This window comes from Furipterus horrens, unplaced genomic scaffold (genome assembly GCF_987537825.1).
Source record: "Furipterus horrens unplaced genomic scaffold, mFurHor1.1.pri manual_scaffold_4, whole genome shotgun sequence".
Classification (NCBI taxonomy): Eukaryota; Metazoa; Chordata; class Mammalia; order Chiroptera; family Furipteridae; genus Furipterus; species Furipterus horrens.
In genome coordinates this window covers 119191491-119205422 of record NW_028327174.1, presented here as the reverse complement: position 1 = coordinate 119205422, position 13932 = coordinate 119191491, and the positions used below count along the sequence as shown (strand labels likewise).

The window sequence follows — 13932 nt, the reverse complement described above, 5'->3', positions numbered from 1 at the left end:
GCATCTGTCTTTGCAGGTTAAGAAAGAAAGGCTCAGAGGTTTTATTTGTCTTTTAATTAGAGTTATTTCAATGTAGAACAAATTACTTCAAAAATAGTAAAAGTTAAAAAAATTTTTATTACTAAATATTAAACTTTTTGGTTTGTGATATGAAATCTATAACTAAAATTTACCATTTCTATTTAGGCAGAAACTCTGTCCTGAAGATATGGCCTTTGGAGCTTCAACATTTCCCCATTACTGTTTATCATCTGAGATGGCTCTTCATCCATACATCTGTTCTTACAACCTGGAGTCTACACAGAACGTTTGTCCAGTGCCTGGCTCCCGGTATGATTACAATCAACCCAGTCGTTACCAAGGTTTTCAGAGGGTGAAGCCACAGTATGAGCACATGAGTGCTTTGCCACAAGACACAAAAGCATTTTTCAAGGTCAGTAAGTGCTGTAGTTTTGTTGGTCACATTAGCATTTAAAATGTAAAGAACTGGCCTGGCTGGTGTGGTTCAGTGCATTGAGCGCCAGCCTGAGAATCAAAGGGTTGCCAGTTTGATTCCCAGTCAGGGCACATGCCTACATTGCAGGCCAGGTCCCCAGTTGGGGGCACGCAAGAGGCAACAACACAGTGATGTCTGTCTCCCTCTCTTCCTTCCTTCTCCTCTCTCTAAAAATAAATAAACTTTTTAAAAACATCTTAAAAAAATTTTTTTTAATGTAAAGAACTGGTCAATTCTTGCATTAACTTAAGCGTTACTCATGTTTTTTGTGGTATTTAAGAATTGATTTGGTCTTACCTTTTTTAAAATGGTTGCGTTGTGAATAGATACAGTGGTGCCTCGGTACTTGTCGTTAATTCATTACGGAACTTTTGACAAGTGCCCAAACCAACGAGTACTGGACGATGAAGTATTTTCTCTTGTGTGGCGACGTCATTACTCATACAAGTTCTAGCAAGTGCTGAATGCTAAAACATTTTTTTCTCGTCAAAACGTGGTGAGTACAGAGGTGGATGAGTTCTGAAGATGGCAAGTACCGAGGTATGACTGTACTTAATATTTGCAATTTTAAACCCACTTTATAGTGGTATAGTTGAACCTTGAACAACATAAGATTGAAGTGCATCACTGGATCGACTTACATGAGAAATTTAAAAAATAATTGTACTGGAAAATTTTTAGGAGATTTGCAACAATTAGAAAAACCACGCAGACAAACCCTGTTATTTTCTTAACATTTTTTTCTCTAACTCACTTTATTATAAAAATATAGTATATAATATCTACCTAACATACAAAATATGTGTTAATTGGCTGTTTATGTTATCATAAAGGCTTCTGATCAACAGTAGACTGTTATGTGTTGCAGGATCAGAAGTTATGTGCAAGTTATCTACTGCTGAGTTGGGGGGCGCCTCGAGTCTCCTCATTCAATTTGTATTACTTTTTCATCTTCCCTGCAGAAAAAAACGTATGATGAGCAAAAGTTTGACAATAAGAAGGCTGACGGAACTATGTCATCTGATATAAAATCAGTAAAAGGCTCACATCATATGTCCATTCGTGCTGACACTAATTCGAAATCAGGTAAAAATAACAAACTATGTTTTATGTCATGTCAACTTACTCCAGCCACCCCAGAAGCGTTGCTGTTCTTTGGACAAGCTGTTTCTGTGGGTTTATTGTGAAAAGCTAAGGCCATCAGATTTCCTATGGGATCCAGGAGGCCTTTCCTCCTGGGATGGAAACCTGTTGTGTGGATTCTGTTATGTGCCGTTAATAAGTTATATACCTTGTTTTACACAAGAATTTGTCTAAGGCCACCTAGCAAGTAGATCATGACCACACACCTCAAAACACGTCCTTAAAAGCTGATCACATCCTTTGTACTATGTTTGGCCATATTTGTTTCTAACACAGCTTCTCTAGTATTCTGTTGGAACACTTCTTAATAGGTAGAACAGTTTGTCTTTGACTTCAGTTCTGTCTTAAACCATACCAAACCTGGGGCTGTATAGTTACTCAGAGGGTACTGACTATTCATTCCAGAAGTCATGTCTGCTCTGGGCTTGAAAACTACCATTCTTGTCTCTGGCTGAAAGTTGGTGGTTCTACATGGTGGTGTTTTTTGTTTTTCCCCTATAATTTATTTACAAATGCAGTTTGATCACAGGCATCCCCTATTTATATAATGACTTAAAACCTTTGTAATCGTGTACTTACTATCAAAGGTCTATCATTTATTTACAGGTATAATTTATGTTACTTGGTATGTAAATTGTTCTCTTTGCATTGACTTATAAACATAGAAAGGTGAAAGAAAAGTTGAGCATTTAACCATAGTAACTTTGGCCTTATTAAATACAGGGATTTTATGGCATTGCAACCATTATATTGTTGTTCATTTGCATTTGAAGGAGAAAAATAGGAAGGAGCTTATAAGTTCATTTCTACTTGCCTTCCTCCATTTTGTTCTAGCAAACTAAAATAGAGAACATTTCTTAAAGGAAATTTGTTAGTGTCTCTTTAAATTTGCAAAACTCTAAAATGTGTATTAAGGATAGTCAGAGTGCCCAGCTATACAATCAGGTTAAGATAACTTACATCAACATTAGAATTACTAAAATTTTCAGTGTTGCCCTTATTGGCGTGGCTCAGTGGGTTGGGCGTCATCCCGCAAACCAAAAGGTTGCCAGTTTGATTTCCGATCAAGGTACATTCATGGGTTTCAGGCCAGGTCCCCGGTTGGGGGAAGTTGGGGTTGTGCAAGAGGCAACAGATCAATGTTTCTCTTGCATATTGATGTTTCTCTCCCTCTCTTTCTCCCTCCCTTTCCACCCTCTCTAAAAATAAATAAATACAATTAAAAAAGATTTTTTTTAGAGTGTTTTGATTTTTCTGCTTGGTAGCCCAACCAGAGCAATTGCTACTACTGGTCATGTATGTTTACACCAGTGGTTCTCAACCTTCCTAATGCTGAGACCCTTTAATACAGTTCCTCATGTTGTGGTGACCCCCAGCCATAACTAAAGCATAGTGATCAATCACAGAAACAATATGTAATTATATATGTGTGTTCCGATGGTCTTAGGTGACCCCTGTGAAAGGGTTGTTCGACCCCCAAAGGGGTTGCGACCCACAGGTTGAGAACCGCTGGTTTGCACTGTTACACAGAAGGGTACGAGCACTAGCAAAAGTTAGGCTGTTTCGACAATAATGTTGTTACATCAATAGCAGTAGATTTTCTATTCTGCAACTTAAGCATGTGTACAGATCATCAACCATTAAAAATTTCCCCCTACTTTTAATTCTGTAAATACAGATGGTTATCATAAACGAACAGACAGGAAATCCAGAATTATTGAAAAATGTGGACCTGCCTCCAAACCTGAGTTTGAATTTACCAGATTGGATTTTCCTAAACTGCAGGGTGCAGAGAACAATGAGATATTAGAGACACCAAAACAGCCCAAGTGGGGACCTTTATGCTCTGCCTCTAAGGACACTTCTCTTGTGAGAGGAGTGGTGAAACCTCCAGTGTTAGCAGAGGTGAGTTCAGGCTCCTTTCCTTTGTTTCCCTCTTTCTCTTTTGTTGTGTGAACTGTTTGCAGTGAGGCTGAGACACCTCATGCTGCTTCTTTTCAAAGAATCACCTAATACAGTACACTTAATTTTATATGGTAGCTAAAAGGTACAGGCGAAGATTCTAGCATGAATCTAGCTTGTTAGATAGCCCATTGCTAACATCTCGTAGCATTGTGTTCTGACAGTACTTTTCAATACAGACAAAATTTTATTTACTCAAATAGTAATATTTAAAACTGCACAGTGTAATTTCTGATTTTCCAGACTTTATCTGTACCTCTTGTTGATGATATAGCAAATTCAGTGAAAGTAATTGCAGTGAAGTACATTGTTTGCCGCTTAGTAATTTTAAGTAATACTATATTCACCACTTGATCTGAAAGTTTTAGTCCACCAAATCAAGCCATTTCCTCTCAAGCAGGTTGATTTGAGACTTCCAGGAAAAAGTTATCGGGTTACTAGTCTCTAAAATCACTGATAGATTTCTGATAAAGAAAGGGTGGGGCACTTCTCAGTGTGAGGGCAAGGAAAAAGAAGAAACTTACCCGATTGCACCTCCTGAATAGACATTTCCTGCCTTTCTCTTGGGTGCTTGGACACCAAAGCCCAAGGCTGGGTGATAATGGCTTATAGTGTGCAGAAGATTTGCTATTCCCACAGCATTTTCTTGTTACATGGCTGTGACAAGTAAGGCTGAACGATGTAGAAGAATCACAGTCTCATTTGGCAGATGAATGACCCTTCTGGGCCCAGTGGAATATTGTGGAATAACTGAGCAGTTGAGGGACTCCATGATTTGGTCTTGGGCAGCCAGTGGATCACTCCGAGGCCATGAGTGCTGTACAGAAGTAGAACAGGGCAGGAGCATGACTGACACTTCATGTCATAGTCATCTGTTAGAGGTGAGTACTGTGTATGTGGACATGAAATGTAAGGTACATCATGCCATCTGAGAAGATTTACATACTTGTTACTCTATTATATACACTCTAGAATTGCATGTACAGTTGTTTTAATACTTCCCTTTATAAGGAACATTTTTCTTGATTATACTAGTAGTATGTTTGAACCCCCCCAAAAAGAAAAAATTGAAGTTGTATAGCCAGGAGAAAACCATGTTTAGCACTTCATCTTTTGTTAATGATACATTGTGGAAATTGTACATGTGGGGGTTATACATGGGCTTCTCCTAGAAGTTTTCAGAACTCTTTGGGCATTTTTTCCATGTCTTTAACTACTCTTTGAAAACATAACTGTTCACTGGATTTTTGATATTGATATATATATAGTGGAGTCCACAGTTTTTGAACAGGTAAGCCACTTCTAGTGTTTCATTGGCCTTGATGAGCATAAATGTTATATATACTAAGAGAACAGACTGTTTTAATAATTTTTATTTATTTTTTATTTTATTTTATTTTATTCTTTTATTTTTTGGTTTTTCAATTACAGTTGTCCCATTTTTCCCCCATTGCTCCCCCCCACCCAGGCCACCCCTTCTCCCACAATCATATCCCTCCCCGTTGTCCATGTCCATGATTCATTTATACACGTTCCTTGACTAGACCCTTCCCTTACTTATCCCCCTTCTCTCCCTCCCCCCTCCCCCTTACTGACTATTATTCTGTTCCTTGTCCTATTTAGTTCGTTTGTTTGTGTTGCTCTTTAGTTTCCTGTATTAGGTGATATCATATGATATTTTTCTTTCTTTGCCTGGCTTATTCCACTAAGCATAATTCTCTCTATTTCCATCCATGTTGTCGCAAATGGCAGGAGTTCCTTCTTTCTTTCTGCTGCATAGTATTCCATTGTGTAAATGTATCACAGTTTTTTGATCCACTCACCTACAGATGGGCACTTAGGCTGTTTCCAGCACTTGGCTATTGTAAACAGGGCTGCTATGAACATAGGGGTGCATAAGTTTTTTTGAATTAGGGTTTTAGGATTTTTTAGGTATAATCCTAGCAGTGGAATCGCTGGTTCAAGGGCAGTTCCATTTTTAGTTTTTTGAGGTAATTCCATACTGTTTTCCATAGTGGCCGCACCAGTCTGCATTCCCACCAACAGTGCAGTAGGGTTCCCGTTTCTCCACATCCTCGCCAGCACTTGTTGCTTGTTGATTTGTTGATGATGGCCATTCTGACAGGTGTAAGGTGGTATCTCATTGTGGTTTTTATTTGCATCTCTCTGATGGCCAATGATGTTGAGCATTTTTTCATGTGTCTATGGAGCTTCTGTATGTCCTCTTCGGAGAAGTGTTTGTTCAGGTCCTTGGCCCATTTTTTAATTGGGTTGTTTGTTTTCTTGATGTTGAGTCGTATAAGCTCTTTATATGTTTTGGAAATCAGTCCCCTGTCTGTGATGTCATTGGCAAATATGTTTTCCCATATGGTTGGTTTCCTTTTCATCTTGCTGATGTTTTCTTTTGCTGAGCAGAAACTTTTTAGTTTGATGTAATCCCATTTGTTTATTTTTTCCTTTATTTCTCTTGCCACACGTAATAATTTTATTTTTTATTGCTGGTTTCAAATATTATGAAATGGCAAAATGGGTAAATTTGTGAAGTATATAAGCTTTGGAATACATTTTCAAACTATTCAAATTTGAATTTATCAGTTTCCTTTTACCTTTGGTTCTGCTGGTCAGTACTACTGTTTGTTATCTTTGTGGATGTTTTGAGGGACTTTGGGGCTTTGGTGTGTGGACTTGGTAAATGATGTTTTAGCATCCCTGTTGGGGACACTGGGTTTTTAAGAATGGTGTTGGCACATCTATGCTGATGTGAAAATTGTCTGTAATATGTAGATCTTTTAAAAGATGATTGCTATGCCATTATTGGGATCTGTATAAAAGTGATACATACGTGTTTTATCTCCAAGGCAAATAAGTAGAGAGAGATGCTAGCTAAGCTCTAGACAGTGGGTGGATTTTCATCTAGAGAGATTTGGCAGAAGGAAGTAATTTAACTTTTTTACATTATGAACATTAGTATCTGGAATTCTTAATTATCATATATTTTGAATATTTTAAGAATGGCAAGGGCCTTAACTGGGGTGGCTCAGTGGGTTGGGCATCGTCCCATAGACTGAAAAGTCACCATTTGGATTCCCAGTCAGGGTCAGGGCACTTGCCTGGGTTTTGGACCAAGTCCCCAGTTGGGCTCGTGCGAGAGGCAAAACAATCAGTGTGTTTCTCTTACATGCTGATGTTTCTCTCCCTCTTTTTTCCCCCTCCCTTCCCCTCTCTCTAAAAATAAATTAATTGAATCTTTAAAAAATGGCAAAGGAAGCTGTATCTTAAAATTAAATGATTATTTTCAACTTGATTCCATTATTGAGATCTTTATAAAAGCGATATATTAGTATTTATCTCCTTGGCAAAGAAGTAGAGAGATGCTAGCTAAGCTGTAGACAGTGTATGATTTTTCTTGCAGGGAGAGAGATTTGGCAGAAGGAAGCAGTTTAACTTTGCACATCATGTACTTAAGTATTTGGAATTATTTTCTCATTCAAATGCATCAACTTTTAATTAAATATTTCTTTGGGGGGTAATTTTTCAATAGGTTATTTTAGTTAATTAATTAATTATTTTTACTTTTTTTTAAAGTATATTTTATTGATTATGTTGTTACAGTAGTTCCAGTTTTTTTTCCCCTTTGCTCCCCTCTGCCCAATACCCCCTTACCTCTAGCAATCGCACCCCCTAATTCATGTCCATGTGTCGTACATATAAGTTCTTTGGCTTCACCCTTTCCTATATTCTTCTTAACATCCCCCTGTCTATTTTGTACCAACCAGTTATGCTTCTTAATCCCTGCACCATTTCCCCATTTCTCCCCCTCCCCCTTCCCAGCTGATAACCCTCCAGAAGATCCCCATACCTATGATTCTGTTTCTATTCTGGTTTGCTTAGTTGGATTTCGTTTTTATTTTTTAGATTCAGTTGTTGATAGTTGTGAGTTTGTTGTCATTTTAGTGTTCATTGTTTTGATCTTCTTTTTCTTAAGTAAGTCCCTTTGACATTTCATATAATAATGGCTTGGTGATGATGAACTCCTTTAGCTTCACCTTGTCTGGGAAGCACTTCATTTGCCCTTCCATTCCAAATGATAGCTTTGCTGAATAGAGTAATCTTGGTTGTGGGTTGACTTTCATCACATTAAATACTGCTTGCCAGTCCCTTCCTGCCTTCAAAGTGTCCTTTGAGAAATCAGCTGACAGTCCTATAGGCACCCCCCTGTAGGCAACTCTCTGCCTCTCTCTTGCTGCCCCCAGGACTCTGTCTTTATCTTTCACCTTTGGCATCTTGGTCATGATGCGTCCTGGTGTGGTCCCCTCTGGGTCAAGCTCACCTGGGACCCTCCATGCTTCCCAGACCTGTATGTCCATCTTCTTCACAAAATATGGGAAGTTTTCCTCATTTTTTCAATTCTTGTTTCCTCATTCTGCACTGGTTGACTTTTTTTCTTCCTTATGTTCCAAATCATTGATTTGAACCCCGGTTTCCTTCCCTTCACCACTGATTTTGTGTGGATTTTCCTTTGTTTCACTTAGCATAGCCTTCACTTCTCTTATGGTTTGCTGCACTCAAGCATATCTGTCAAGCCTGTGAGCATCTTTATCACCAGTGTTTTGAATTCTGCTTCTGTTAGGTTGGCTATCTCCTCATCTGTGAGGTTGGCTATCTCCTCGTTGCTTGGTTCTCCCACTGGAGCCTTGATCTGTTTCCCCTTTTGGGCCATACTTCCCTGTCTCCTCATTCTGACAGGCTCCTGTGTTTGTTTGCTTCCGCGTCCCAGGTAGAGCTGTCGCTCCTTTAAGGGGCGGAGCATTAGAGATTCGTCAGTACAGGGCGACCTGTTTCACCAGGTTGTGGCGCTGTATGTGGGGGAGGGGTCCGAGAGGGAACAATGCCTCCTGCCCAGCACTCACCCCTTTTCCAGGCACGTCTCCCACTTTTGCACCGGACTGGCACCCCTTTAGGTGCTGCCCTGGCCGTCATTCCCAGGGTGGGTGGGTCTGCGGACGTTCTAGGGCCATGGGGGCCCTTTAAACAAGTGGACTCTGCTGAGACCAGCAGTTTCTGCCTCCACCCCAACCCCCACTGGTCTGCACAGTCAGAAGCAATGAGGCTTGATTTTCCCGGCGCTGGGACCATGGGCTGCGAGGTCCAGTGAGGAGCTGGGAATGCTCCCCAGGTGTCCCTCCTGACTTTTTAAAAGGTGTGACTGTGCTTTCTGCCGGCCTGCTGGTGCCTCCGCCACTGCTGCCGCCACCACACCGCATCCTCTCCGGCCCGACTCCGCCCCTCTTACCTGTCTGGATGAGTATTCCTTCTTTATATCTTTGTTTGTTGGACTTCCATGAAGCTTAATTTTCTGGAACTTCTGGTTGTCTCTAGTTTTGAGGTAGTTGTATTCCTTCTTAGTTGTGGAGGGAGATGCAGTGTGTCTGTCTACGCCTCCATCTTGGCTGGAAGTCAGTAGTTTATTTTTTACTGTATTTTTTCCATTACCATTTATCCCCCTTATATCCAGTAGTTGGAATTTTTAAATAGCATATATTTTGAAGATTTTAAGAATTGCAGTGGAAGCTGTATTTAAATTACTTTTAATTTGAAATAGTAAGAAAATAACTGGTTTGCTTTTTAGGGTGAAATAGTGGTGAAAAATAATAATCCGACTGACTCTGTAACTGATAATGCTGCTGCCAGTCCCTCTTCATGTACGAGAGGTAAGAGTGGCTATCAAATATTATTTTAAAAAATCAGTTGTCAGTTTTTAAAGTTCAGTTTTTGTTCAGTGCAGCTGAAATATTTTTGTCTTAAAGCCTCTTTTAAGGCAGCTGAAGGGTTGTTGATAAACTGACATTGTTGTTAAAAGACTACAGTAAACAAGATCCCACATGTATTTGTAAGGAGTGTAAGATAGCAAAGATTTCTAAATGAAATGTTTGTCCAGTTCATTGAGAAAGTTTATTAACTCAGAAATGACAACTTCCTTAAGTATTACCTATACCAGAGGTTCTCAAAGTTTTTGGTCTCAGGACCCCCTTAATACCCTTAAACAGCCTCACTGAGTTCCTGTTTATTTAGACATCAGTATTTGCAATATTTGAAGTTAGAGGAATTTTAAAAATACTTAATTTACTTAAAAGTAATAAACCCATTGCATGTTAACATAGCATTTTCATAAAAAAATAACTATTTTCCAAAGTTAAGATAGTTATAAGTGCAGCCTTGTTGTACATTTTTGCAACTCTTTAATGGCTGTCTCAGTAGATCTACCTGGCATTTAGCTGTTTCACTGTGCTGCCTTTGAGGTCTCTGGAAAAGAGAGAAAAAGAAAGAGATGGGAGTGGGGAGGCAGGGGTAGGGAGTGCAGATAACACATTCCTACTGTAAGGAAAAAAGTTTTGACTTCAGGGGTCCTGGGAGCCTCGGGTCACCCTTTGAGAACTGCTGGTCTGTTCTGTCCTGGCCAAAAAGTAGTACATTCGGAGTGTTCCGTGGAGTCTGCTTTTGAAGTATTTATAAGTAGCTTGTCCTAACAGAAGATATTTTTACAAAATTATTCCTAATTTATCCACAGGTGTGTTTTCTCTTGAATTCTCACATTTGGTACAAAGATCTTCACTTTAGCGGCTACTTTAAGGATGTGTAGCTCTGTGGTGATAAGAACACTCTGTCTCATCGTCTGGGGTTGCCACAGGCTGCTGACGTGACCTGCCTGTGTCCTGATGGCTGTCCTTTTGTTTTGTCTGTATATAGAGTTTCAGGGGCACCTCCTAAGGAGTAGTGTGGCTGTGATTGTGCCTGTGTTCTAAAAATGAAATAAATTTCCAGTTATTGTGATAGCTGAAGTCTAGTGACCTTTGACTTCTGCTTGTAAAGATACACATCAAGGTTAGTAGGGCAAACATTTCATCTTTAGCTCGTTATTCTGTGTGTTTGCCATGTGGACATAATTGAGGATTGCTGTTTTTTAACTGAACACCCCTAAGTGAAAACCAGTTTCTAGGAAGATCAGTTAACCTAACAAGTCAATTCAGAATGCATGATCCAAGGAAACACTAGTGAATACTGTAGCTTCCAAGAGGATGTTTTGAACAACAGCCTACATTTAATTATGCCCTGAATAATTATCTCACATGATGCATGTTTGGAATTTCTAAGGAGTTTCTGTTTACTGCTGAGACTGTTCCCCAATTGTGGTTATCTCTGAGCAGAGTTATCCTGGACACCAATGGGTTATGTTGTCCATCAGACGCTATCTACAGAACCATCACCAGCCCCTAGAAATGTTACTTCTGTGATAAACCTAAAGACAGTTGTTTCATCAGCAGATCCTAAAAATGGTAACATATCATCTTCTCAAGTTTTATCTTCGGATTCTTCCTACAACAGAGAGAAACCCATTGGCCATTCAGCTAAAAAGGTATGCATCACATTTGGATAATGTGGGTCTCCTGTACTGCTGGATGGCCTTATTTATTTATTTATTTATTTACTCAAATCCTACCTGAAAGTGTTTCATTCTGTACGTGGTCAGTTATCTGAGTTGGTTGTGCTTGGACATGGCAAAAAGAATAGGACTTCAGTCAAGGAATACAAGGGGTAGCTTTATATACAAGTGAGGGTGTATGTTTTAGACCAGTGGTCTTAACATATCTGTGGACCATTTTGAATTTTTTAAAGGAGAGATGCTGGCAGAAATGTATGCTCTGCTGCAACATTCTTTCTCCCTGTCTTTTGTCTGTTGAATTTAAATTACTTTTACTTACTAGGGCACTAACTGCACAATAATTCAATTCCAAATTTTTGCCTTCATTTTGTATATGTTACTAATTCTTGGTTGATTGCAGCTTACATATTGTAAGATAGCATTTCCAAATTTATTTTTTCCATTTAGTTTGAATCATTTTAAGCTGTAATTTTTCTTGATCCCTAGATCTGTATCTTGAAGAGCCTTTTTATTGGTCTAGATTTTGTTCTTGATTTTCAGTGTATTAATATATGAGGTCTGTCCAGAAGGTATACAGCCATGTAATATGAAAAACAGGCATTTATTGAAGAAGATAACAAAACACAAGAAACATTGTACACGGGACAGTGATGGCTCACTCCTCTTCAAAGTAGGCAGCTTGGGACCTCACACGATTTTCCCAATCACCATCAGCTACCCCTTTTATTTTCCTGAATTTCATTGACTGTCTGAAATCTCTTCCCTTTCAAAGGCGATTTTAATTTTGGAAAAAGCCAGAAGTTATGGGGCGCCACATCTGGGCTGTAAGGAGAGTTGAGTCACCTGGGTGATTTGATATTTTGCCAAAAAATTGCACAAGACATGATGCATGAGCTGGTGCATGATAAAGCTATCAATCACCAGTTACCCATAGCTGCAGCCTTCTGAATCATCCAAGCAGTTTTTGCGGAGGAATGTTCAAGCTTAATGCAAAAGTTGATGCAGATTAGTTGCTCTACCCGCTCCTTTTGAGTGTGATGGCCACACAGTACACATGCTCACTCAACAGCATCTGCGACCCCCACTAATTAGTACAGTGAAGTCGTCATTGTTCTCGTTATATTAACAATGGCTGGACTTTTTCTGGACAGATCTCATATTCTTATAGGTTGAAATATAGTTGTATTTCTTTAGTGCAGTGGTTTCTGGTCTTTTGGGGTATAAGGGGACTTACTCTTTGATATCCAGAGTGTCACAGACATCCCCCACAAATGGGCACTGTGTGTGTATGCTTAGCTGGTCCAGGGAATGTGCACAGGCAGCAGTTACAGCGAGACAGCCCTCTGTGCTGTTCTGCACAGCTTTGCGAACTCATCTGAGAACACAGGAGGTTCAGGTGAGACCCAGTCTGAGTACACACAGAGGCCACTGGCCCTAAGATCCCACCGTCCTCTGGACACTGGTTGCATAGGCCTGTGGCTATAGCCCTCAAGTCACTGTCCAAAGTAGTTTTCCTAGTAGCCTGGTAACACTATGAATTTATTGATTTTTAATTTTCTAAGAATCATTTTTAAAAGATGATAAAATTAAGATCTCTAATCTTAGAACCTAGATTGCTTTGCATTGTACACTGAAGGGATGATCAAAGTCTTAATGGCTTTTCCCTTAAAAACTTACCATGTTGTAAATTTTATTACCAAAATAACAAATGTAATGCTGTTAGGATCTAATTATGGAAAAGGTCATCTTTCCCATAGCCCATTGGTGACCCCTTCCCCTCAGGGAAGCCTGTATTAACCTGATATATACCCACCTCAGGCTCCTGAAAACATAAACAAATAAGTTTGCTTTTTACTTTTTTCTTTTTCTCTTAACAAAAATGTGGTCATTCTATATACATTAAAAGTTGCCTTTACCACTTCAGAAAATACCATGGACAGCTCCTCCAGGTCAGTAGATAAACACTTTTTAATGGCCACTAAAGCTTTTATCTGTGAAGGGAAGTGCCCATGGAGGATAAAACAGCCCCAAACATAAAAAGGTGCCCTCTTAGAGCTCCGTTCTGATGTGGAGGGACTAGCACTGTGCAGACAGATGCAGAAGCTGTCAGGTAGCAATTAATGCTCCATGAAGAATGCAGAAGGAGAGGCCAGATAGGGATGGGATGACTCTGGAGCTGAAATGAGGGTGCAGTCCTAGCTGTGATCCAGGTGTGAGTGTAAATGTGAAGGCCCTGAGGCCAGCACCTTGTACCTGATATAGGAAAGTCAGGGGCTGCAGGAAGAGTAGGAGGGGTGAAGCCAGATTCAAGATATCTGGGATGGGCCCATACATTCTGATTTGAAGGCTATAAAGATGGTTCTTACATGCAGTCAGTTTTAGTAACAATTGCAGTTGGTTTTAGTAACAATTGGGCCCTGGTGACTGAAATGGCACACCTAAATTTATAAAAAGACTTCTACGTCAGAATTAGTAGAATTATTAACATGGCCTCCTCAGACTGAAAACTGGCTTATGTTTAAATCTACTGGTTTCAACATATTGAATGTGACAACTATTTTCACAGATGATTTTTCCTTCATAATTATCTCCTAAATGCTGGCTCTTTGGAAAATAGAGAATGAAGAGGTGAACTCTTGATAAAATTGCCATGTGGTTATACAAATTGATACCTTAATTTTATTCTGATACATGGAATTAAACATTCTATTGAATGTCCTCAAAACCCATGATTTTATTTTGTTCTAGTCCAAAGCATCACAAGGTGGTGATCCTGAGCAAAATGAAGCCTCAAGAAAGAATAAGAAAAAGAAGGAAAACTCTAAATCAAAATATGAAGTCCTGACAGTTCAAGAGCCACCAAGGATTGAAGTATATTTTTATTTCTCTT

General features: G+C 39.4%; 1 protein-coding gene across 5 annotated transcripts in view; it reads left to right on the top strand.

Moving 5' to 3' along the window:
- Positions 1 to 13932, top strand: part of SECISBP2 (SECIS binding protein 2) — a 42557-nt gene that overhangs the window by 8514 nt on the left and 20111 nt on the right. For 2 of the 5 annotated variants that reach the window (XM_090273982.1, XM_090273981.1), the window contains exons 3-8: positions 187 to 433; positions 1459 to 1582; positions 3318 to 3544; positions 9231 to 9312; positions 10924 to 11015; positions 13791 to 13913. In XM_090273982.1, the coding sequence (XP_090130108.1) occupies positions 187 to 433; positions 1459 to 1582; positions 3318 to 3544; positions 9231 to 9312; positions 10924 to 11015; positions 13791 to 13913 (895 nt within the window). Of the gene's footprint in view, positions 1 to 186; positions 434 to 1458; positions 1583 to 3317; positions 3545 to 9230; positions 9313 to 10806; positions 11016 to 13790; positions 13914 to 13932 lie in introns of those variants that run through there. The other 3 variants (XM_090273979.1, XM_090273980.1, XM_090273983.1) reach the window with 3 other exon arrangements.